The sequence below is a fragment of the Homalodisca vitripennis genome, chromosome 2 (assembly GCF_021130785.1).
Source record: "Homalodisca vitripennis isolate AUS2020 chromosome 2, UT_GWSS_2.1, whole genome shotgun sequence".
In the NCBI taxonomy this organism is placed as follows: Eukaryota; Metazoa; Arthropoda; class Insecta; order Hemiptera; family Cicadellidae; genus Homalodisca; species Homalodisca vitripennis.
The window spans coordinates 44,786,934-44,812,251 of NC_060208.1; the positions used below are offsets into that span (position 1 = coordinate 44,786,934).

Sequence of the window (25,318 nt, forward strand, 5' to 3'; positions counted from 1 at the left end):
CATCATTTGTCGTGATTAGTTGGAAAATAATCGATGATCAGCTGAAACGCTTCTCACTGAATTCGCGAAAACATTTGTTTTTATTTGAACAAGAAAGTAAATTTATTAACTTAGTTTTCACTCGCCTTTAAACACAGACGATTCCAGATATTTTAATTTTTGTTTTTTGGGCGTTTTTGCAGTTTTCCGATTTTCAAATATTTGACATTTAAATATAGCCATTATTTTGAGCAAGAAGAGATATGTTTTTCATATCACGGTTTACAATGACAATGAAAAATATAACTTTATTTGTAACATAATGTAAAAAAGGCGAATTTAGGGCAATAAGGCCTGGTCTTACAATTAACCCTAAGCTACGACTAAGACAAATAGAGAAGCCGTATGACAATAAGCATGCAATTAAAAATAATTCTGTAGTAGAGTGGTAAGGGGTTATCGTACCATGAATGAGTATTGGTGTTTAAGCCTGTGGCATTATGTTTGTTTATGTTTCTTAGATTTCACTTCTCAAGTAATAATTTATGTTCACAAGTGATGATGAGAAATATTATTGTCCTGCTTCTCTGCTGGGTTTAACACGTTATTAAGTATTATTATATTTTAAAAACACGATATAGACGATTGTTAGTCGTACTTTAGTGACATGGAGTACGCCACGTCACGTGTTGTGGCACAGATTTGTTAAGGTTGCTTACTAAATTTGAAGTCTTAGCTCGTTTCGTTAGTCTACATTGGTACTATGCCTCAAGTTAAAATGTCACCTGATTGGTCTCGGTTTGTTTACATTAATTTATTTTTTCGTTGTAATCATGGTTACCCTTAAGATCAATGTAAAAATGTTCTCCAACGCTCAGATAAATCCCATGAAGTGACATGCACCATCATTGAAACTGCAAATTTCAAGTATATAGGTTACTTTTTAGTTTCTAAAATTTTAATGTAGAATTTATGTTGATTGGCGTGAAATTTGAAGCCCGTTTGAGTAAATAGTTTAGTTAAAAATTCAAAGCTACAGAGAAACAAGTAACAATAAACCTGGGGAATTGAGGGACTCGACAGAACGTTACGAAAAAGTTATCGCGCACATATGGTCGTTTCCTCTTTGACCTTTTGACTCAAAAAACAGTAGTTCTGCCTTGGATCAAGAGGAACATATGTAGCAAGTTTCAAGTCTGTAGGGTCTTTCTATCAAGAGTTATTCTGGTTTATAACTTCCAGTGTGTCGGGAGGAGACCGTCCAGGCGATAAATGTAACGCGCACGAAGCGCGTTTTCGTGTTTTCTTATCTTGCAGCATATGGCTAGTCATTGCCAATCCAGTAGTTATTAGATAAATCCGGTAATCAACTAGAATTTATGTACAGTAATAACATTAATTAATTTCAATCTTAGTATTCGCGCATTCTTCCCGTACTTGGATGACGGACGGTATGAATAAATTTATTAACAGTGGCTGATATAGATTTTTAGCTAACTGTGAAATAATTGCACATTTATGATTAATTACTTTCTATGTGTATCTGCACCACACGTAAGACCTACTGTTACGTACTCTTTGGTTATTTAGTCAAGTTTATTTTATTTCGAGAAAGAGCATGGTGACAATTGAATCAGTGAATAGTAGCCTACGTGACTTTTACAAAAAATATAAATTTGTAAACTCTAAGAAAAGTGTAATTTTTGGATAGACCTATTAAGAATAATCGTAGGAATACACCTATATTTTCAGTATTGAATAATTGAACTACGTATTTGGCATTATTTAATTTAGTAATACTAAACAACGATTTGGCTTTTAGTATCCAAATAATATTAAACCTGTGGGCCAACAGGCTTGGAAATGCTTGGAATTGTGTTTTGGGAGCGTTTGGGAAATTTCTAAATTCACTACGTACAGAGCCTACAGAGCCCGTAAGCGAAACAAGAAGATCCCTTCAAACTGTGGGTCCAGATTAAAAAGAAGCTAAATTTAATAAATAATTTAAATTTTAATAATAATTTTTTAATCCACAAGACAATCAGGATTTGTGTTTTAAGATTTTTCTGTCAAAATAAAATAAAAATGAAATTAGATCGGCTTTTTTAGTAGGGGTTTCAGATTTTACGTCGCCGTCTTTTTACTTAGGATTTACTTCTAGTTCAGCTAAATCCTATGGAGTTTCCACTTAAAGAAGGGATTTTCCAAAATGTTATGTTTTGTTTACGATATGTATATAACTGACGATTCGGGTAATCCACGTGTTGGGTCTTCTGTTGGCGTTGATCTGTGAGGTTTGCTCCTGTCATTACTGGAGATCACCTGTTCGTTAGGAGACGTCATCAATTACTAGTCCAGTGACGGATGTGTCGACCCAGTTGACGAGTGTTAGTAGTTTGTTCTGGTTACTGTTCCTGATATTGCTGTCTTCTCGTGTTGCTGTCAAATCTGCTTGGCCGCCCGTTATGTTTTCGTTATTTCTAGGACCGCAGACGATGGACGTAACAGTCACAACATACGTTTTGGGGAATCCACGTGTTGGGTCTTCTGTTGCCGTTGATCTGTGAGGTCTGCTCCTGTCATTACCGGAGATCACCTGTTCGTTAGGAGACGTCATCAATTACTAGCCCAGTGACGGATGTGTCGACCCAGTTGACGAGTGTTAGTAGTTTGTTCTGGTTACTGTTCCTGATATTGCTGTCTTCTCGTGTTGCTGTCAAATCTGCTTGGCCGCCCGTTATGTTTTCGTTATTTCTAGGACTGCAGACGATGGACGTAACAGTCACAACATACGTTTTGGGGAATCCATGTGTTGGGTATTCTGTTGGCGTTGATCTGGAGGTCTGCTCCTGTCATTACTGGAGATCACCTGTTCGTTAGGAGACGTCATCAATTACTAGTCCAGTGACGGATGTGTCGACCCAGTTGACGAGTGTTAGTAGTTTGTTCTGGTTACTGTTCTTGATATTGCTGTCTTCTCGTGTTGCTGTCAAATCTGCTTGGCCGCCCGTTATGTTTTCCTTATTTCTAGGACCGCAGACGATGGACGTAACAGTCACAACATACGTTTTGGGGAATCCACGTGTTGGGTCTTCTGTTGCCGTTGATCTGTGAGGTCTGCTCCTGTCATTACTGGAGATCACCTGTTCGTTAGGAGACGTCATCAATTACTAGTCCAGTGACGGATGTGTCGACCCAGTTGACGAGTGTTAGTAGTTTGTTCTGGTTACTGTTCTTGATATTGCTGTCTTCTCGTGTTGCTGTCAAATCTGCTTGGCCGCCCGTTATGTTTTCCTTATTTCTAGGACCGCAGACGATGGACGTAACAGTCACAACATACGTTTTGGGGAATCCACGTGTTGGGTCTTCTGTTGCCGTTGATCTGTGAGGTCTGCTCCTGTCATTACCGGAGATCACCTATTCGTTAGGAGACGTCATCAATTACTAGCCCAGTGACTGATGTGTCGACCCAGTTGACGAGTGTTAGTAGTTTGTTCTGGTTACTGTTCCTGATATTGCTGTCTTCTCGTGTTGCTGTCAAATCTGCTTGGCCGCCCGTTATGTTTTCGTTATTTCTAGGACTGCAGACGATGGACGTAACAGTCACAACATACGTTTTAGGGAATCCATGTGTTGAGTATTCTTTTGGCGTTGATCTGGAGGTCTGCTCCTGTCATTACTGGAGATCACCTGTTCGTTAGGAGACGTCATCAATTACTAGTCCAGTGACGGATGTGTCGACCCAGTTTACGAGTGTTAGTAGTTTGTTCTGGTTACTGTTCCTGATATTGCTGTCTTCTCGTGTTGCTGTCAAATCTGCTTGGCCGCCCGTTATGTTTTCGTTATTTCTAGGACTGCAGACGATGGACGTAACAGTCACAACATACGTTTTAGGGAATCCATGTGTTGAGTATTCTGTTGGCGTTGATCTGGAGGTCTGCTCCTGTCATTACTGGAGATCACCTGTTCGTTAGGAGACGTCATCAATTACTAGTCCAGTGACGGATGTGTCGACCCAGTTGACGAGTGTTAGTAGTTTGTTCTGGTTACTGTTCCTGATATTGCTGTCTTCTCGTGTTGCTGTCAAATCTGCTTGGCCGCCCGTTATGTTTTCGTTATTTCTAGGACTGCAGACGATGGACGTAACAGTCACAACATACGTTTTAGGGAATCCATGTGTTGGGTATTCTGTTGGCGTTGATTGGAGGTCTGCTCCTGTCATTACTGGAGATCACCTGTTCGTTAGGAGACGTCATCAATTACTAGTCCAGTGACGGATGTGTCGACCCAGTTGACGAGTGTTTAGTAGTTTGTCTGGTTACTGTTCCTGATATTGCTGTCTTCTCGTGTTGCTGTCAAATCTGCTTGGCCGCCCGTTATGTTTTCGTTATTTCTAGGACTGCAGACGATGGACGTAACAGTCACAACATACGTTTTAGGGAATCCATGTGTTGGGTATTCTGTTGGCGTTGATCTGGAGGTCTGCTCCTGTCATTACTGGAGATCACCTGTTCGTTAGGAGACGTCATCAATTACTAGTCCAGTGACGGATGTGTCGACCCAGTTGACGAGTGTTAGTAGTTTGTCTGGTTACTGTTCCTGATATTGCTGTCTTCTCGTGTTGCTGTCAAATCTGCTTGGCCGCCCGTTATGTTTTCGTTATTTCTAGGACTGCAGACGATGGACGTAACAGTCACAACATACGTTTTAGGGAATCCATGTGTTGGGTATTCTGTTGGCGTTGATCTGGAGGTCTGCTCCTGTCATTACTGGAGATCACCTGTTCGTTAGGAGACGTCATCAATTACTAGTCCAGTGACGGATGTGTCGACCCAGTTGACGAGTGTTAGTAGTTTGTTCTGGTTACTGTTCTTGATATTGCTGTCTTCTCGTGTTACAGAGACCGCATGACATGTTTCTACTTGTCTTCACTTCCGTAAGAATATTAGGATCTTTCATTTATGATCTAACCCCATAATCATGAGGATGACTCAAGATCTCTAAACATTTAAATGTGAGATCCTTAACCAGTGATTTCAAAAATGGTTAACCGGTTATTGATGTTGCTGTTCTTCAAACTACGTTTTAAAGAACCTTTACACGGTATTTTCTGGTCTTCATATGAATTCTTCAGGCTTAATGATGAAATTATCTCACTGTGAATGTGTTAGAGTTTTATCTGTTAAAGTACCCCACAAATCTCTTTCCACACTTGAGTGTCTTGGGAATCTGAGACCGTTCTGCAATGTTGTGAAACGACATTTTGTGTGGTCATTAAAAATAAGAAACTATTTGCTGACTGAATTGGTCCCGCAGGATAACATTGTTGTTAAGAAGTAAAAAGGTGTTTGCCTGCACCCTGCGATCATATTCTCTCGAAACGTTTGGACGGTGCCTACGTGAAGGAAGTGTTGGACCTGTCGGTTCAATACCATCGGCGACTGCGGAAGACAACTGCAGAGGGCAGAGATGATGGACGGTGATTTGCGTGCTCGCTCAGGTCGAGGGTCACGTGATCACAAATTTGGGAATCGCGAGGCCGAGGACGGATATGTGTTATTAGCGAGACACGAGACTGCGATGTCGTGGCGTCTACCTTGGGTCCTCTGGGGTGACGCACTCTGTCTGGCGACTGTGGAGTCGGTAGGGTCAGACGGATCGCACGGCTTTCGGACCACACCGTTAGTGATGAGGAAGCCCTACTTGATGACCTTTCGGCAAGTCTGTACAAGGTGAAGAAGTACCAAGAGCCTTGTTATTTGTTTTCTTTACAAAGGCAATTTTAGTTATTTGGCAAAACTGCAATAGTTGACAATAGAGATATGCTACCTTTGTGAAACAATGATGGGTTGGTGTGTACGAACTGAATTTCTTATCTGAGGTAGTATTTTCAGATGAAGCTACCTTTACACTTCACGCTCATGTAAGTAGGCATAACTGCCGTTATTGAAGCCATAACAATCCTCACTGGATGAGAAATAGCCATACACAGACATCCCAAAAAAGTTAAAATGTGGGCTGGGATAGTTGAATATTGCATTGTAGGACCCTTTCTAATCAATGGCAATTTGGATGGGATTGCAAGTACATCGGCTGCTGGACAGAGTTTCCCAATCGGCGGATAGGAATGGGAAGCAATAGAGTGGTCATCGTGACCACCAGATTAAAAACCCTTTAGTTTTCATTTTATGGGGGTTTATTTAAATCAAAGGGTTTACATAAATAAGCCTGCCAACACACAAGAACTAATTCATCGATCGCATCAATGAAGAAATTCGCCAAATACCTCCGGATGTATTACGAAATGTTGTCAATGGTTCCTACAACAGATTGAGATATTGCCAACAGATTCTTGGAAAGCATTTTCAATGAATACTACACTAGTACTATAGTGTGGTATGCATTGGCGTTTCGAACACTTATTGCTCGCCTTCGATCAAGTACTGTAAGTACTTGGTTTTTAATTTCACTACAGTAAATTAATGTTATCTTTATATACATCTCGACCTGTGCACTAATTTAAGATTTTCTTCTGACTTCTTGCAGGCCGTCCCCCCTGATGACAAAAAAATCTGACAATCGAATAAAACAATGTATATGGGTAATATTCATATACCAAATCTCATTGTTGTATGTATAAGAAATTCTAAAAAGAATACTAAACCGTTCCGGGAGTTTTTAAGCGCACAGTAAGATTATGCGGCTTGTATATAATTTTGTTTGAAGAGTTCAGTAAGCTGAAGAAAAGATGGAATATTTATTATAAGATGGACTAACAAAGTGGCTTTCAATTTCTTCTGGTAGGAGTGGTGCTGAGTGAGATACCAGTTCCCAGGCGTCACAGAAAGATAGCTAAGTAGCAATCTGTATTTTACGGCCGGGCCAGAAGTATATTTCAACAGAACGCATTAAATGGTTGCAGTATCGGGTCACTGCGGCGGGCGGCTATTCCGAGCCTACGGCCGCGGCTGCAGACCGGGTGCTGCACTCCACGCGACAGTCTCCCCTAGGCTGTGACGTCACGGCCTTGACCACCGTGCGCCGTGCCGCGCCACTTACAGTTTTACAGTCGAGTCCAGACGGAATCTCGTATGTTGCTGCTAATCGCGCGCTGTGTTCGCATCAATTCCGCTAATTGTCCCTTCAACGTCAACAATCCATTCCTGAAACACCTATACGTACTACGAACTGGTTTTAAAAGTATTTATGCATTTGTACTAGTATTCATCTGAAACCTGGTTCTTTATTATATACCAGTATTTTAATTGTGCTATAAATGTGTGCCATATAAAAAAAATTGGCACACATAAAAATAATTCAGGTAAAAAAATCAGCGAGTGACCTTCCTTTGCATTACCACGTACATATGTGAACTTTAAAATTATTTTGTAACAACTTTAGGTACGTAAAAGTATTGGTTTTCTTCTGCAAAAGTTTGTATTTAGCTGTTCTACATTCGCACTCGCTAGTGTAATATTTCCATGAAATTTAACATTAACACTAACAAATTAACTTCCTTTTTCTGAAAAAGTTTGTATTTAGCTGATCTATATTAGTCCTCGTTAGTACAATATTTCAATGAGATTTTATATTAACATTAACGAATGAACGTTAAATATTAATTAAGAGGATTCTCTTCCCAAATTTGTATGTGCCATCTGTGAGTGAAATGTAAACCGTTTTGGGGACTAGACGTATTTGTATGTGTTTTTTGTGAAGTATTTTCTTATCGACTAGAATACCAGTTTACTTTACGAAGAAGTTAAATTATGTTATAGGCTATTCATATACACATGTTCTGAAAAATCGATAAATTGATCACTAGTCTAATTCTGATTGTCAGGATTTACTTATTAACTGTAATTCTACAGGAATTCTAATTACGAACAGTTGATAGGAAATGTGTGGTGAGTAATAAAGAATTGTTGTTAAAGTGGTAGTAGTTAATGAAAATTGAGGTTCTCAAGACATTCAGTTTATATTGTACAGTCTCCTCCAAACATTATAATATTATATTATACTTTATTTAAAATTGCTGTAATACCCATAAATGAAACTTTACAGTCTGGGGCATTGTTATTAAATGCAACGGCAGTACATATTACAATTTTAAATATTGAAATGTACAATAAAAGGTCCTGTATTTGAGTAGAATGTGGAGGAAGCCCCGCGCTAGAATTATCCCCACAGCCGCTGTTGGCCATTGCACTCATGTCGAGAGTGCCAACACTTCCTACTATCTGCTCCACCCGCCACTGCCAGGCTGTTCACCCGACACCCACCCAAACTTCTTTTAAATTTAGACTTTTAATGAACACCTCAGCGCTCTCTCTGACAGTCTGACGAGACGCCCGCGCCCCGGTGCCCCCCGCGACTATTTCGGCGCCTCCGCCATGTCACGGCCCCGGCGTCATCGATACCGCTGGACTCTGCACTTGGTTCAGATCTTCTCCGGGAGGGTCCAGTAGGTTGGATGTCTGGACACTCTGGACTCGTGGCTAACCGCTAGCGTCAAGGATACTGGAAGGCGGGTTTAGTTCGCTCCGGAGGATAAGGGTTAGATTGGGTTGAGAGCTTGGTAGACTGGCTTGCTAAGGGGTTTCTACTGTCTGACTGGGCCGTGTGGGAAATTTATTGTTAAAATCTCGAACAAGGCGATGGGAGCACCGTTAGCCACAACATAATAAGACATATATATATTAAATGTTGTCTTAAATATGTCAGTATATATATATATATATATATATATATATATATATATATATATATATATATATATATATATATATATACTGAATTAACTATGAGAGACAAGGATTTTGATATCGGATCACAGGAACCCATTTGTTAGATAACCTGTTCCACTTCCTGTTCTATCATCTACCCAGTTCCTAGTAGATTGATTTAAACTTCCTCTGGAATCCGGTAATCCATGAAAAGGATTTCGTCTATAAGACCCCTCTCGTCTGCACCTAGGGCTCTATGGAATTGTAGCATCTGTTATAGCCCTTGCTACAATCAAACTTGATGAAAAAGTTTGATACTATTCAGCTAGCCAATTTTCGATCCTTCATTATGACTTTTGGTAGTCTGGCAAAGCTAACAGATATCGGCTTTCGGGAAGCAGACGTTGAGTTACACCGGTTCAGCGCACGTTGGATTGCTGATGGCTATGACGAGAGTGTCACAGATAAGTGGTATCTAAATAGTAAGTAAGCAATGCGGTCTAAGTAGCGTCAACTGATGCATGTCTAGATGAGGAGGTGGAATCTGACAGAGTGAACCTCTCAGAAATTCCTTGTACTTTGGCAGTGTTAGAGGAACCAAATAGGTTTTGGATAGTAACTTACTGCAGCGGTTATGTGCGGAGTCCAACGGCAGGTGAGAGTCTAAAGTCTCAAGTTACAGTTTATATTGTGTGCTGTGTTTTCCTTTGACAACCCTTCCTTGTTTATGGAACCAACATGTCTTCAGATAATTGGGGATCAAGTGGAGCCGGCTCAGATGTTTGCCTTTATCCGGTTTAATACAGTGTTTTTTCTCTTGCCCCAGCCGGAGAAGTCAAGAGGACCAAGGTAGTTGCTCCCACGTCCACTTTACGACAGGAGGTTCGATTCCCATACGTTTGCTTCAGGAATGGCGTTGTCTAGAGGTGGAATTTCCAACACCCGTAGGTGGTTCGTCAACCCCTTCCATAGGTCCTTTTCCATTATTATCCTTATTCGTTTTCGTTGATGGGGATAAAAAATATTGAGTTCTGGCCGATGGAAGTGGAAGGGGACAGTAACTTATACAGATACATCTGAACTGCTTCGTAAAAGCTTCTTTTTGACCTTGGCAACATTTAGCACTCTTTATCCGTCCATGTCTTCATCACAGTTGTGTCCTTGTAAGGTATGTTAGAAAGGTTAAACTAGTTTCCACTTCTATGTGCTTGGCTTTGACCCAAACATGTGCCTATGATGCATTACCAACAGTGAGTCTATACAAGCATTATCTTCTATTACTGGTTTACCTTTTCGAATGGGTCGAGATATGAATCGCATTTTTGAGTTCAGAGGCTGTTTGTGAATAGGAGTCGTAAGGATATCGTATCACCAGTATGGATTGACTTTGCTTCAAGTTGAAAACTTCCTTATAACACCAATAAATGTTAAGTAAATGTGACATTGATATCTAGATAGGGGATTCAAACCAGTTCAATCCCTTTCGTTTTCTAATTTGAGTATTGCATTCGTTAAATATAAATTTTTGTGACATAAATGGCACCATGGATGAGCGTCAATGCAGTAGTTAAAAACCGTCGGAGATCCCATCATAATTGTTTTGCAGAAAGCTGTGCATAGTTTATTAACGTTAATTTATCAGTGGCCAAATTTTCAAACAGCAAATGCTAAAACTCTCTTCGTGTAACTTTACTTATTTTGCATCGTATATTTTCCAATATACACACAGAACTCTGAAGTGAAATGTGAGAAGACGCCTATTATTATTTTTTACTTCGAGCAATTCATTCGGCAGAAACCGAGTAACCTCCGGCAAGCAGTTGTGAAATCAACGAATAGCTGTAGCTCCCCATTTTACCGTCATAGTTATAATTGTAGAGTTGTTTTGTGATGTTTCGTTATTGTTAACTCAAGATTTGTCTATATCAATACATTTTGTTTCATTATTATTATCTAAAAATCCAATTTCATAGTTCTAGTACGGTGTCTTATTTGCTAAATTACACTCTTATAATATTATTACTCTGGATCACAAAGATTGGAGGTAATGTTACTGCACCTTCAATCTATAGTGATACCCCTCCACGAAACTCTTTAAACAAATATATTTTTATCACAATGGAGGGTGTGAATACCTCTGCAAGGAAAATGGAGACCTTCAGGACCGTTGCTCTAATTTTTGTGCAGTACCTAGTTCTAATGGAAAAAAATTGAAGTACGCATCAGTACCGACTGTTGTAAGCACCTGGAAAAGACACCCGTTCTCTGTTTTCGAAATGTCGTGAGTCGTGCAATTCTTTTAAGTAAATTTAATTGTCAACGTTGGGCAGTGAACGCATGTACATCATCTAGTGTTGAGTGTTGAAGGAAACTGAAATCGAAAAATATCACAGTTTAACTGTGTCGTTGACTAAAATCGTGGACTCTCCTAATCGCACATGTCCCTTGTGTTTACTGTTGGAGGAAATTGAAATAGAAGTGACACCACAGTTTAACTCTATCCTCGACTAAAACAGTGAACGCTCCTAATCGCCCATGTCCCTTGTGTTTAGTGTTGGAGGAAACTGAAATAGAAGTGAGACCACAGTTTAACTCTATCCTCGACTAAAACAGTGAACGCTCCTAATCGCCCATGTCCCTTGTGTTTAGTGTTGGAGGAAACTGAAATAGAAGTGAGACCACAGTTTAACTCTATCCTCGACTAAAACTGTGAACGCTTCTAATCGCCCATGTCCCTTGTGTTTACTATTGGAGTAAATTGAAATAGAAGTGAGACAACAGTTTAACTCTATCCTCGACTAAAACTGTAGACTCTCCTAATCGCACATGTTCCCTGTGTTTAGTGTTGGAGGAAACTGAAATAGAAGTGAGCTCACAGTTTAACTGTATCCTCGACTAAAACTGTAGACTCTCCTAATCGCCCGTGTCCCCTGTGTTTAGTGTTGGAGAGAACTGAAATAGAAGTGAGACCACAGTTTAACAGTATCGTTGACTGAAACTGTAGACTCTCCTAATCGCCCTTGTCCCCTGTGTTTAGTGTTGGAGGTAACTGAACTAGAAGTGAGACCACAGTTTAACAGTATCGTTGACTGAAACTGTAGACTCTCCTAATCGCCCATGTCCCCTGTGTTTAATGTTGGAGGAAACTGAACTAGAAGTGAGACCACAGTTTAACTGTATCGTTGACTGAAACTGTAGACTCTCCTAATCGCCCATGTCCCCTGTGTTTAGTGTTGGGAGGAAACTGAACTAGAAGTGAGACCACAGTTTAACTGTAACGTTGACTGAAACTGTAGACTCTCCTAATCGCCCATGCCACTCACTGTGTAACTGTTTGTTTAACCAGGTGACCGAGCCGGGCCGAGACGGGTCAATGACTGATAAGGCTGTTGGCTCAAGTGATAAGAGACACCTGTCTGGGCGACACCTGATGTCACAGCAGCCAAGGCAAACATTTGGGTGTCCCCGTTAATTTAGTGAGAAAGCTCACTCACTCCGATAGCCTACAGGTGTTTAACAACTGACTCACGTCTCCAATTACTTACTTGCACGTCGTTAAATTCGAATTTCAATTTTTCATCCATCACAGCTACAACAGATGGTCGTATGTTTAATGAAAAATGTAATCAAATATTTAATGTGACATGGGACAAGTTTCATTCATGTTAGCATCTAAACTCCACTTTGTGTCAAGAGTTCCACCTCGTCTCTAAGGAGTTTGACAAAACTAAAACGCATCTTTTTTGTAATGTTATTAGGATGAAAACACATTGTTACTGTATAATAAAATTAAAACTTTTTAATTTTAAAAAACATGAGAAAATTATTGTTTGTAATAGACCAGAACGTCCTTTCTGGAATTATCACAATGGAGGGTGTGAATACCTCTGCAATAAAAATGGAGACCTTAAGGACCGTTGCTCTAATCTTTTAACAATATCATATAGGAAAGGAAACTTTGGAAACGTCCATAGATAAATAATAATTCATTTTTGCTGCGTTAAAATGTATTTTATGTAGTCTCCGAAGCCCCCTCTTCGATTTTCGTCAAATAGATCCGATTGAAATTCTCAATAAAAATGATCAGATGCTAACCGTTTTTACCTTTATTATACAATATTTGCAACGGATACAAGATTTAACCATTTTATTAACCTGCATATTTCCATTTTTGTTTTATTTGGTTGATATTTCAAAGAAAACCTGAATTTTGTGTGTGAAAAATCGTATTAAATGTAAGACATAAAACTATCGGGTCTAGACATGTAAAAGTCTAGAGTTATTTGTTGTAAACGAGGGTTTGTAATGTGTTGTTATCTTGAAAGTGTCCATAATGCTGAGGATATTTCACTCAATGTACGTTATTATTATCTTTTTATTTAATATATAATATAATATATCTAAAAACGAATAAAGAACAAATATTATAAAGCGGTGGGAATGTGTTCACAATTTTATTTTGCTTTCATCAATGAATGTCTTTATCTAAAAAAAGTATCATGTAAGAGGCCTTTGACATTTTATTGTGCATGTCGATGATAGTCATGCCTGGTCAGTCTTGAATGGTCGCAATTCGATGAAAATGTCAACTGTTCTACAAGGCTCTTTATTTATTTGCAAAGTTCTTATTGCTTTACTTAATGCCTAGAAATAGGTACGGTATTAACTGAATTGCCAACTACGAACCTTGTGAATGTGAGACAAATTAAATGGCACCCTGTGTCCTCGAGTGCGAGAACTGTGTTGCCTAATAGCGGGGTGAGCACTTCAGTTGTCCAAGTTTTGACAACTCTGAACCCTTGTGAACGTGATACAAATTGAATGGCACCCTGTATCCTTGAGTGCGAGAACTGTGTTGCCTAATAGCGGGGTGAGCACTTCAATTGTCCAAGTGTTGACAACTCTGAACCCTTGTGAACGTGATACAAATTAAATGGCACCCTGTATCCTTGAGTGCGAGAACTGTGTTGCCTAATAGCGGGGTGAGCACTTCAGTTGTCCAAGTTTTGACAACTCTGAACCCTTGTGAACGTGATACAAATTAAATGGCACCCTGTATCCTTGAGTGCGAGAACTGTGTTGCCTAATAGCGGGGTGAGCACTTCAGTTGTCCAAGTTTTGACAACTCTGAACCCTTGTGAACGTGATACAAATTGAATGGCACCCTGTATCCTTGAGTGCGAGAACTGTGTTGCCTAATAGCGGGGTGAGCACTTCAGTTGTCCAAGTGTTGACAACTCTGAACCCTTGTGAACGTGATACAAATTAAATGGCACCCTGTATCCTTGAGTGCGAGAACTGTGTTGCCTAATAGCGGGGTGAGCACTTCAGTTGTCCAAGTGTTGACAACTCTGAACCCTTGTGAACGTGATACAAATTAAATGGCACCCTGTATCCTTCGAGTGCGAGAACTGTGTTGCCTAATAGCGGGGTGAGCACTTCAATTGTCCAAGTGTTGACAACTCTGAACCCTTGTGAACGTGATACAAATTAAATGGCACTCGAGTGCGAGAACTCTGTTGATAGCAGGGTGAAATTCAGTTGTCCAAGTGGACAACTCTGAACCCTTGTGAACGTGATACAAATTAAATGGCACCCTGTGTCCTCGAGTGCGAGAACTGTGTTGCCTAATAGCGGGGTGAGCACTTCAATTGTCCAAGTGTTGACAACTCTGAACCCTTGTGAACGTGATACAAATTAAATGGCACCCTGTATCCTTGAGTGCGAGAACTGTGTTGCCTAATAGCGGGGTGAGCACTTCAATTGTCCAAGTGTTGACAACTCTGAACCCTTGTGAACGTGATACAAATTAAATGGCACCCTGTATCCTTGAGTGCGAGAACTGTGTTGCCTAATAGCAGGGTGAGAACACTTCAGTTGTCCAAGTGTTGACAACTCTGAACCCTTGTGAACGTGATACAAATTAAATGGCACCCTGTATCCTTGAGTGCGAGAACTGTGTTGCCTAATAGCGCGGTGAGCACTTCAGTTGTCCAAGTGTTGACAACTCTGAACCCTTGTGAACGTGAAACAAATTAAATGGCACCCTGTATCCTTGAGTGCGAGAACTGTGTTGCCTAATAGCGGGGTGAGCACTTCAATTGTCCAAGTGTTGACAACTCTGAACCCTTGTGAACGTGATACAAATTAAATGGCACCCTGTATCCTTGAGTGCGAGAACTGTGTTGCCTAATAGCGCGGTGAGCACTTCAGTTGTCCAAGTTTTGACAACTCTGAACCCTTGTGAACGTGAAACAAATTAAATGGCACCCTGTGTCCTCGAGTGCGAGAACTGTGTTGCCTAATAGCGCGGTGAGAACTTCAGTTGTCCAAGTTTTGACAACTCTGAACCCTTGTGAACGTGAAACAAATTAAATGGCACCCTGTATCCTTGAGTGCGAGAACTGTGTTGCCTAATAGCGGGGTGAGCACTTCAATTGTCCAAGTGTTGACAACTCTGAACCCTTGTGAACGTGATACAAATTAAATGGCACCCTGTATCCTTGAGTGCGAGAACTGTGTTGCCTAATAGCAGGGTGAACACTTCAGTTGAGTGTTGACAACTCTGAACCCTTGTGAACGTGATACAAATTAAATGGCACCCTGTGTCCTCGAGTGCGAGAACTGTGTGCCTAATAGCGGGGTGAGCACTTCAATTGTCCAAGTGTTGACAACTCTGAACCCTTGTGAACGTGATACAAATTAAATGGCACCCTGTATCCTTGAGTGCGAGAACTGTGTTGCCTAATAGCGGGGTGAGCACTTCAATTGTCCAAGTGTTGACAACTCTGAACCCTTGTGAACGTGATACAAATTAAATGGCACCCTGTATCCTTGAGTGCGAGAACTGTGTTGCCTAATAGCGGGGTGAGCACTTCAGTTGTCCAAGTGTTGACAACTCTGAACCCTTGTGAACGTGATACAAATTAAATGGCACCCTGTATCCTCGAGTGCGAGAACTGTGTTGCCTAATAGCGGGGTGAGCACTTCAATTGTCCAAGTGTTGACAACTCTGAACCCTTGTGAACGTGATACAAATTAAATGGCACCCTGTATCCTTGAGTGCGAGAACTGTGTTGCCTAATAGCGGGGTGAGCACTTCAGTTGTCCAAGTGTTGACAACTCTGAACCCTTGTGAACGTGATACAAATTAAATGGCACCCTGTATCCTCGAGTGCGAGAACTGTGTTGCCTAATAGCGGGGTGAGCACTTCAATTGTCCAAGTGTTGACAACTCTGAACCCTTGTGAACGTGATACAAATTAAATGGCACCCTGTATCCTTGAGTGCGAGAACTGTGTTGCCTAATAGCAGGGTGAACACTTCAGTTGTCCAAGTGTTGACAACTCTGAACCCTTGTGAACGCGATACAAATTAAATGGCACCCTGTGTCCTCGAGTGCGAGAACTGTGTTGCCTAATAGCGGGGTGAGCACTTCAATTGTCCAAGTGTTGACAACATCCCACGTTACGCTAGGGAGAAATGCAAATGTAACGACCGTTGGCGCCGGCGACACCTCCCCCATTAAAGCGACCAAGGCCTGGGGTGGGTTTCCGTCTCTAGAACTCTGTCTAATGTTATATTTTTTGTAACCTATTTAGAATTTGTTGTTTTTTATGTAACTAGGTACTTGCTTGTAAATCGCTATTTTTTGTTCCCTACTTAGAATTTGTTGTTTTTTTCTATAACTAGGTACACGTTTGTAAATCGCTTCGTACGTTGAAAGAGGAGTTTATTTTTAGATTTTAAAATAACCACTTCCTGTTCTATAAAGAAATATGCACCATGGACACTGCAGTAGAATGGTTCGAAAATTGCTTTTATCTAGAGGCTTTGCCCTTTGGCCTCGAAAAATATCAATCTGTGGGTCTTGAAGACATGTCAAAAACACCGTGCGAAATGAGATTTGTCTAATAAGAGGCACATAACTGTCACTTGACTAAGTTTTTTCATCTCAGAGTTACATCCTTACTTACTGGCTGTACTAAAGTTTTGAAGTTGGGATAATTCAATTAAATCACTGGGTTTATGTAAATGATGTGAAGCACCCTTCACTAACAAAGTTCCCGAAACATTGCTACTGCATTTCTTTTCTTAATTTGTACCGTTCTTGTTTTTGTTAAATAATTTTTTATGTAAAAAATTAAATATTTTCTGTCGATTTGGAGACACCAATTTATGCCAGGGTCTTGTTTTGGCCAATGAAATCCAGATTAGTGGAACTGTGCTCTGCTAATTCCTATCATTAACTCCTTGGAGTTTCGACATTGAAAACTCCAATGTCTCCAGTAACTCCACGTCAGTAGCATTTGCTGGTGCACAAATAAGCGTCTATAATAATGAACTATTTTTAAGTAGTTACCCATGTTACGCTTTTCCTGCTCTTGACAAGTTCTCAGAAACAACTTGATAATCTTCGCCATTTTATCAACACACAAACAAGTTCCAACTCATTAAGCACCCTCGGATCGTTGTATATTTCAAGTTATTTGTAAAAATGTCATTGTCGGAGGAAATTGTTAATCTCGACAAGTGCATTATCGGAGTTCTTCTTGTAAACTTAAGTTAAAGAAGAAATAATCTTTTTGTTCTTTTATCGTAAAAGATTTCCTGTTAATTATAGTCACGTGGCTTTTATCACTGTCACAGTTTTATACTGCGACACGCTTTAGATTGTATGGTTCTCGTACAATTATTTATTTTTATGTTCTTTAACTAAAAAAGTAGTACTATTTTATAACTCACATTCTTATTGCACATTTACTTTTCTCAAACACATAAACATGTTTATATTTTCGACTTTACTAGAAACTGCAACAATTATAAATTCGTATCAATAGAAACCAACTCAGTAATAACTCTTATAGTAACTTGTTTATTAGTTTATCGTCAATTAGCCATTGTTTTATTGGGGACTTAAGTTCGACATGGTTTTTGTACCTCTACTCGTACGTGTATTTTTTTCTAATTTTTAATTTTTGAATATGTGTTTAATGTGAAAACTATGGACTTTTGTATGTAATAGAATGTAATGTAATTGATAGGTCTTGTGATGATAGATGATAATAATTGCTTGGGCACTTTCTGCAGTATTTTCACGTTTGTCAAGGTATGAACTGTTGCAAAAGCTGCAAAGTTAAGTAATCATTTCTTGGTTACATTTTGTTATTTTTAGTCGAACTCTTTTACCACACTAGTTGCAGTAAAACAAACTAATACCTCGGAGTGCCGAAGGGCCTGTCAGAACGAAGTGAAAGTTAAAGGGCAATTTTGCTGTTACCACAAAATCAATAGGCTTCTTCCTGGGACGAAGTTTCAAGTCTGTATGACCTTTCTATCACAAGTTTTTTTTACAGACGAACGACAACGACACGAGTTTAAGAATCTGCCAGGTCCTTGATGAGAAGTATTTCTAACGTTTGTGCTTCAAAATAGTGCCAATTAACTGAATAGGCCAAAAAAGCGTAATCCGGTAATCTGAAAAAAACAAGGCATGCGTCAAGTAACGAGGTATCCAATCAACCCAGATCTCTATCTATTCGATTGGTTTTGCTTACCAATCTAACTATGTGACTTCATCAAATCTATCTCGACAATGTTCTATGATTTATCAGCATGCATAGGCATAGGATTTAATACATACTCCAATTCGTATTAAGATCACTTGAATATCGGATAGTATAACGTTACGTTTTTCTGGATTTGTTTCCCTATATACGCAACTTCTGTAAATGTATTCCTTCAATGACAAGGGGCATCGAAAAAGAAAAAGATTGTTTACCTTTAGATGGTTCTGAGGTGGAATTTGGTATTTTAGTACGTGGCTTTACTACGGAAGTACCGTGGTTCAGGCTCTACATTAAACCGAAGAGGGTTTTTGTGTCGTTTGCTCTTTCTCGAAACAAGACTCTTTCTTCATCTTCGTCTTAAACTAAACTACATACTCGTATTTGGCTGGAAGTTGCAGAGTTGCGGAAAGGCCGAGAACAGATCCACCCCGCAGTTTATACGCACTCAGGTTCAAGTACCCCATACGTCGTGGTTTTGGCAAACCGTCTCGCATTATCACAATTGATAGCGGTATGTGGCCTGCGCCTCGGGCCTCCCTTCCTGTGGCTCGGAGGCTCGGAGTTTGCCAACTTGTGGCCGTTGACCGCGGTTGGAAATTTTATGGACGGTTCGGTTTGATTTGTTTGTGGCCTCTTCAACTTGTCGTCAACAATTCTCTGGGCGATAAATCTACTTCTAATCGGCCATGGAAAGTTTTCAGAAATGACCGGGTCACCTAATTTAAGGCTGAAACTGTTACACAATATGTTTATTGTACTTTTGTTTAAATTATGTATTATCAAAGGTAATGAATAAAGTAAATTTTGTTTTCTTAAGATTTATTAGGGTGTTAGTTTCAAAATTTGAATTACCTACTACAAATCGGTTTCTAGTAATTTACGAATTGTGTGCAAGCATTGATTGACGTTTAGGATTCCTTTAGAGAGTGATTCTATTAAGGTGACATAAATTAAAGGTAATAATTGGGCAATGGGGGTCGAATTCTGTTTTGAACCTACATAACTTTTTTATATAAATATGGGCTATTTATCTAAATACATTCATAGTATGTGTTAGCTCTCTTCGGTATGTGTGGGCCCGACTTCTTAAGTTTTAATAGGGTGTTAGCATTTTTCAAACTTTGAATTACCTACCTACTACAAATCGGTTTCTAGTAATTTACGAATTGTGTGCAAGCATTGATTGACGTAGAATTGCTTTAGAGAGTGATCCTTTTAAGTGCCATAAATTAAAAGTAATAGTTGGGCAATGGGGGTCGAATTCTGTTTTGAACCTACATAACTTTTTTTATATAAATATGGGCTATTCATCTAAATGAATTCATAGTATGTGTTAGCTCTCTTAGGCATGTGTGGTCAGACCTTCTAGATCTGTAGCCTATTACGTCACACGTGGTAGGTAGGCTACTAAGTCGAGGGATGTTTGTCATTCGTCACCTTCAGATTGAGTCGCACCCAGGGCTTGGAGGCATTACTCTCAGACTGGAAAACTGGAAATACTTTCTAATCTTCGTTTTTTCCATTTCTATATCAGTATTTAAAGTACTGTATCATGGCATAAAGTTGTAAGTTTTGTTGGCATATAACGGAGTTTTCATATTATATGGGGATGGACTAACGTCCCCGTAAAATGTTCTACTTGTCATTATATGCTAACGTCCTCGTAAAATGTTCTACTTGTAATTATATGTGAGTGAGAAATTGTCTTAACCATTCAAACCTCATATTAAGAAGCCATTTTCTAGGTACTAAAAGCTACTAATATCTATACTAACCTATACAGGTTTAATTAAAAGTTTTGAGGCACCCAAATAAAAGTCTGGAACGTTAAAGTGTAAAAATAAATTCATAATGATTTTAAATGGCATAAAAATGGTCTCTGCAAACAAATGATTAGTAAATCAATATGTTTAAAATAATTTTGAGAAAGTTTTGCGAAGAAAATTAGATCCGTAAACTATTTTGTTAGTGTTTTTATTTTTAATATTAATTAATTACTAGATCTTTCCGCCTTATATTCAAGTCTAGGGAATATGACTAGGAGCGAGTACCAAGAAAAATGCAACTTTTCTTGTTCTCCAGGATGCAAATGCTTAGTAGCTTCCTGCTGGAGTAGGTGTAGGTTGAGATTGTGATACGAATGCAGATTGTTCCTCGATTCTGACCTGGTTCTTGGAACTGACAGGAGAGCCTCAATGGAATTCCTGGCCACCTGAGCCGTCATTGTATTGTAATCAGGGGAGACCTCCTCCTCACGCTCATGACTGAGGCTGACAGAGCTCTCTGCTCAGGCACGTATCATGAAGCTGCATCCTCAGGTCATACGAGTACCTTGGTGCTCATCATCTTCTCGTAATGTTCTGTCGAGCATTCTCAGAGAACTCTTGCATCATCGGCGTCTGTTGCTAGTGCGTGCTTCGCCAATTTGTTTTGGATCTGAATTTAAAAGAGTTTGAATTTTCACTAAAAGAAGGAAATTGTCTTCAGTGTTAACAACTTCCACTAAGTAATCTCGAAGAATCCCTTGTAGGAAATAGTGTTTCGTAGTACATGTGTCATCTATGTATTTTGGAAGAATTTTCAGTGTTTTAGAATGTCGTTTGTATTGTTACATGTTCCACAAAGTATTTATTATTGACATTTTTTAGTTCATCCCAAACCTAAATAGCATTTGTAACTGCATGTTTCATCGATTGAAGTTGGATAAACGTATATGAAACTCTAAATCGGCAAGGAGCAACATTGCAGTGTGTTGTTATATCTGAAAATATTTTAAATTTAGCCTGTTTTTTGATGGGGATATACATGATCATGCTTGGTGAATAATCAAATCTCCAATCTGATATCATTCCAAATTGATAAGTTTAAATTATTAAAGTTTAGTACCAATCAAGATGTTCAATAAGAACAAATTGTGTCAACTTCATAAGTAAATTGGTTCATCTTTGTATTATGCACAGCGTCCATGCGCACGCCGAATATACTATGTACATAGTTGTAATATTGTAAGAAAGACTCTTGGGGCAATTGGGAGATTTAAAAATATTACTCAATGTTAATAGAAACAATCCAAATTGTTTTTTTATGGGGCCCTTTTGAAGCCAAAGGTTTCATCATCAGGGGACTCCAAAAATAAAAAAAAAAACCACTTGGAAGGTATTTTTATTAACCTTTTTAGTAATAGTTGTAATATGTTGAGAATAGAGAAATGTGTTCCAACCTGATGAATTGGAGTAGAGTGATTAGTTTTAGGGTAATGCAGCCCGTCGATCCAGGGAATCGTGATGGATGTATCGTGATTATTGATTGAACACCTAACCTTCCGTGATCGTTATTCTCAAGTAATGTGTTTAGGTCTGTGTTGCAGGTCACTGCAAGTGTTTGACTCCACGGGTCGCCGCCACAGCGAGTTGATCCAGGAGCAGAGGGCTGAGGGGGGCAACCATCTGGGCGGCCCGCTGCGGTTCCCGCACTCAGTCATCCTCTGGGTAACCTGTGACCAGGTGAGCCGCCCTCTGGTTGTCAGTCCTTTTACCGTCAACACGGTATCTGTGTACCTTTCTGTCTGAAAATGCTTTGCATTGTGAGTGTGGATCCAGAGGAGGATTTGAAGATTTGCCGCCCCTGGACTATCCACTATTTGCACATGTTTAGTTAGAAATTTAAATAATAAAAAGGAAACGGAGTAAATGAAATCTGGATGAGAATGAATTGAGTAATTTTTATAATGTGAAATGAAACTATTAAATATTGGGAATGCAATGTAAATGAAACACACAACACAAATCAAAAGGAATATATTAAGCGAATAATTGTTTAAACAATTCCAATTCACAAATTGTTATTTTTACAAATTGAATACAAATAACTTTTTTCACATATTTTAACTTTTGGAATGATTTATTTTTTACTTGTAGACCAAACTTTGCCGCCCCCTGAATTCTGCTGCCCTGGCTATAGCACTTTCATTCAGCGCATATGTAAATCCAGCCCTGTGTGTATCACTGAAAGTGTAATAAGACTTCCAACCTCTTAAAACTTAATATCCAAATAGTTGAATGTAATACCAAACCAGCACTGGAAATTACAATCTGCGTTATTATAGTTTATCCAAGATATTGTAACTCCTCGTTGGCGGAAGTTGATTGTTATCTAGATTTTATAATCTCTTTTATAATTGATTAAGTCTTCATAGCTTAGCCATCACTACCAATTATAGTCTGCGTTAGTAGCATTCAGGTAAAAAATTGAAACTCCTCGTTGGTGGGACACGATTGTTATCTAGAACATACAATCTCTTTTACAAGGAACGATCGGTAGATCTTCATCGCCAAGCCAAGGTACTAAAGATCAATTATCTGTTGGAGGAAAGATAGCGTTGTAATTATTTCTCAAATGAAGATCGAGAAACTCTGACATTTTACGTGCCTGTTCAAATCAAAGATTAAATCCTGAGAGGTGCATTGGAAATATTCATTTGATCAATTCCATAAAGAAGCCAAATCGTCATGAAACAATAACGATTTTGTTACCTTCTAAAACCAAATTAAGTCGATCAACAGTTCCAAGAACAGCTTGATGTTTCTAACCATTCGGTTCTTTTGTCGCCATGGCTACCGCCTAGACTACAATGGGTGACTTTTTCCTGTGATTTGATCCATTCAGATTTCAGATATTGTAGGTTTAAGGCTATCTGTCCTGTTTACATTGAATGCGTTGTAGACCGTAGACGCTTGTTTTTGTATGAAGTATTTTAATTAAAAAATCTGGAATAATTGCAAGTACATTTGGAAGATGAGTTAAGTAAAACATTTGCGTTTATTTCAGTCAATAAATGTATTCGTATAAGACATCACGAACCTTGTCTTGTCTTCTAGAACCTTGAGAAAGTAGGGTAGAACATATATGTTTCTGAAATAACGCTACATATATTTCTTCCTAATACATCGTGCTTCATGTTCTCTTCCGACAGAAGTAGTATGTATACCATCTGGTTGTTATAAGACACTCCTTAAATTATTGAATATTCTGTTACAAGTAGGACTGTTACCTTAGATATTTTGTAATAATACAATACGTTCTCGTTTTTCTAGTGCTTCATTGTAGGTCCATTAACCTTAGAACGGATGTCCAAATTAACACCCCCTTTTCCATGATGAACTCGACATTGCTCTGTCCTCAATTTACATTCACACATATGGCGTAGAAGGTTACAAAAACCCATAGTTTTGATATTTCAGATTTTCTGTTAACCACTTTAAGTGGAACGCGCGATGTGTCATAGACCTCGGAAGTAGAAAGCCTTCATCAGTTGAAGGTGAAGGTTGCACGAGTCTCGCCTGACTGACCATATATCGTTCTTATCGGTAGACTCTGTTTGTGTTCGGTTCGTTGTTCCACAATAAATACTTCAGATAAGAGCGATATTTACGGCATCTGCGGTTTTTGTAATTGTTCTTCGTAAGGATGGCGGCTCTTCGGCGGTCGGTGACGTCATTCATAGGCAGGACATTTTCTGAACAATTTGAAAACAAAGATAAGTTCAGTCTGAATAAGAGTTATACGTGATCTGGAAATCGTTTGCCTGGTTTTGATTGAACGGATGAGAAGGTTCTGGAAGCTAGCTACTGTTCTCAGATTTAGGTTCTCACTGAATGAGATAGGGGTCATTGGTGATGTTGAAACTAAGGTAGAGGATACAGTTTAAGCAATTATCAATATAACATGATCACCCGGATCGACGATGACATAGAAACTGCAGTCGTAGGATCTGAAATGAAATGAAAAATATCTTTATTAGAGGCGAAGTTAGGACTATAAAGTCCTCTCTACCACTTAACCTCGTGGTTATCTGGTGGTTGTTACAGACATTGCAATTGTCAATTCTATTTGCTGGTCGATATAAAGGTTGCAAATTCTGTACCTATCTGGTGATTGAATAAAGATATCCCAACAGTTGATGCTTCTGGTTGATGTAGACATTTTAAATTTTGAAATTGTTGGTTGATATAGTTGTTGTAACATTTATAACATTGATAATAGTTACTGTTTTTTATCTGCCAACTTTTGAGTCTACTGGTTGATATAGTTTAGTTATGAAATGGCCGTGTATCGTCTTACATTTAATTTTAATGTGAATCTAAGTAGAGCGTTCAATAAATTTTGATCCGTCAGTAAAGAACTTAATATGTTAAATAAAACATTGAGGATGAGATTTATGTTTATATTATTTGGTGTGTACAGGATATTTGCATTACATTGTAGTAGCTTACTTCGTGTTGTATTTCAGTACATAATTTCAAAAAAATAAAATAAATGTTTAATTAGATCAAAAACAGTAACAATTTAATTTAATTTCAATTTTCTTTTTACACATACATTATTTTATGTACTGCCTGGTTTTTTATAATTATATCACCACTATAATTACATGTGTTTGAATTAAAAACAAAAAGTTTATATTATTACTTTAATCACTGTTATTTCAGTTATGTGTGTTACTGAAGCCGTAGAAAACAATAATGTTTCATGTTATGAGGATAAAAAGTATTTGTGTATTTGCATTTACGTAGTAAAATTTTGATTTAAAAAATGTAAGATGTGGACAGAATTGTCTAAAAATTTTGATCCGTAACGATCAAAGAGTCGAGCTTAGTAAGGTGAGATTGAAACAATTAGCCTACATTTAGTTTAATCAGTCGTGATTCTGCGTCGCAAAACAGTTTAATTTCTTTCACTCGCGTTGATAATTTAATTTTGCTCCCTGCAAAGAAACAACGTCTATTGGAGGAAGTCATTCAGTTACTCGAACACGTGTATTGCAACGCGTGTCTCCATGGTAACGACCCCACTCGCCAACCCCTTCCCCTCCTCCCCCGTCCATGCCGGGCTGCTGCTGCGACACAAGTCTTGAGTTGTAATTAGCTTTTGCCGTCGGTATCACAATCGCTTGTTTACACAGACCGCTTTCGGCACAATGGGTCCCGTTCTGTAAGTCTTCGTCGATTTGACCTTGCCCTTGTCGTCATTTCGGTTGTTTACCGA

General features: G+C 38.9%; 1 protein-coding gene across 1 annotated transcript in view; it reads left to right on the plus strand.

The window, feature by feature from the left end:
• The window catches only part of LOC124353875 (tRNA dimethylallyltransferase), a 270,000-nt gene that overhangs the window by 155,024 nt on the left and 89,658 nt on the right, over positions 1-25,318 (plus strand). Inside the window, exon 4 of the mRNA XM_046803917.1 lies at positions 21,642-21,777. Within this exon, the coding sequence (XP_046659873.1) occupies positions 21,642-21,777 (136 nt within the window). The remainder of the gene's footprint in view (positions 1-21,641; positions 21,778-25,318) is intronic.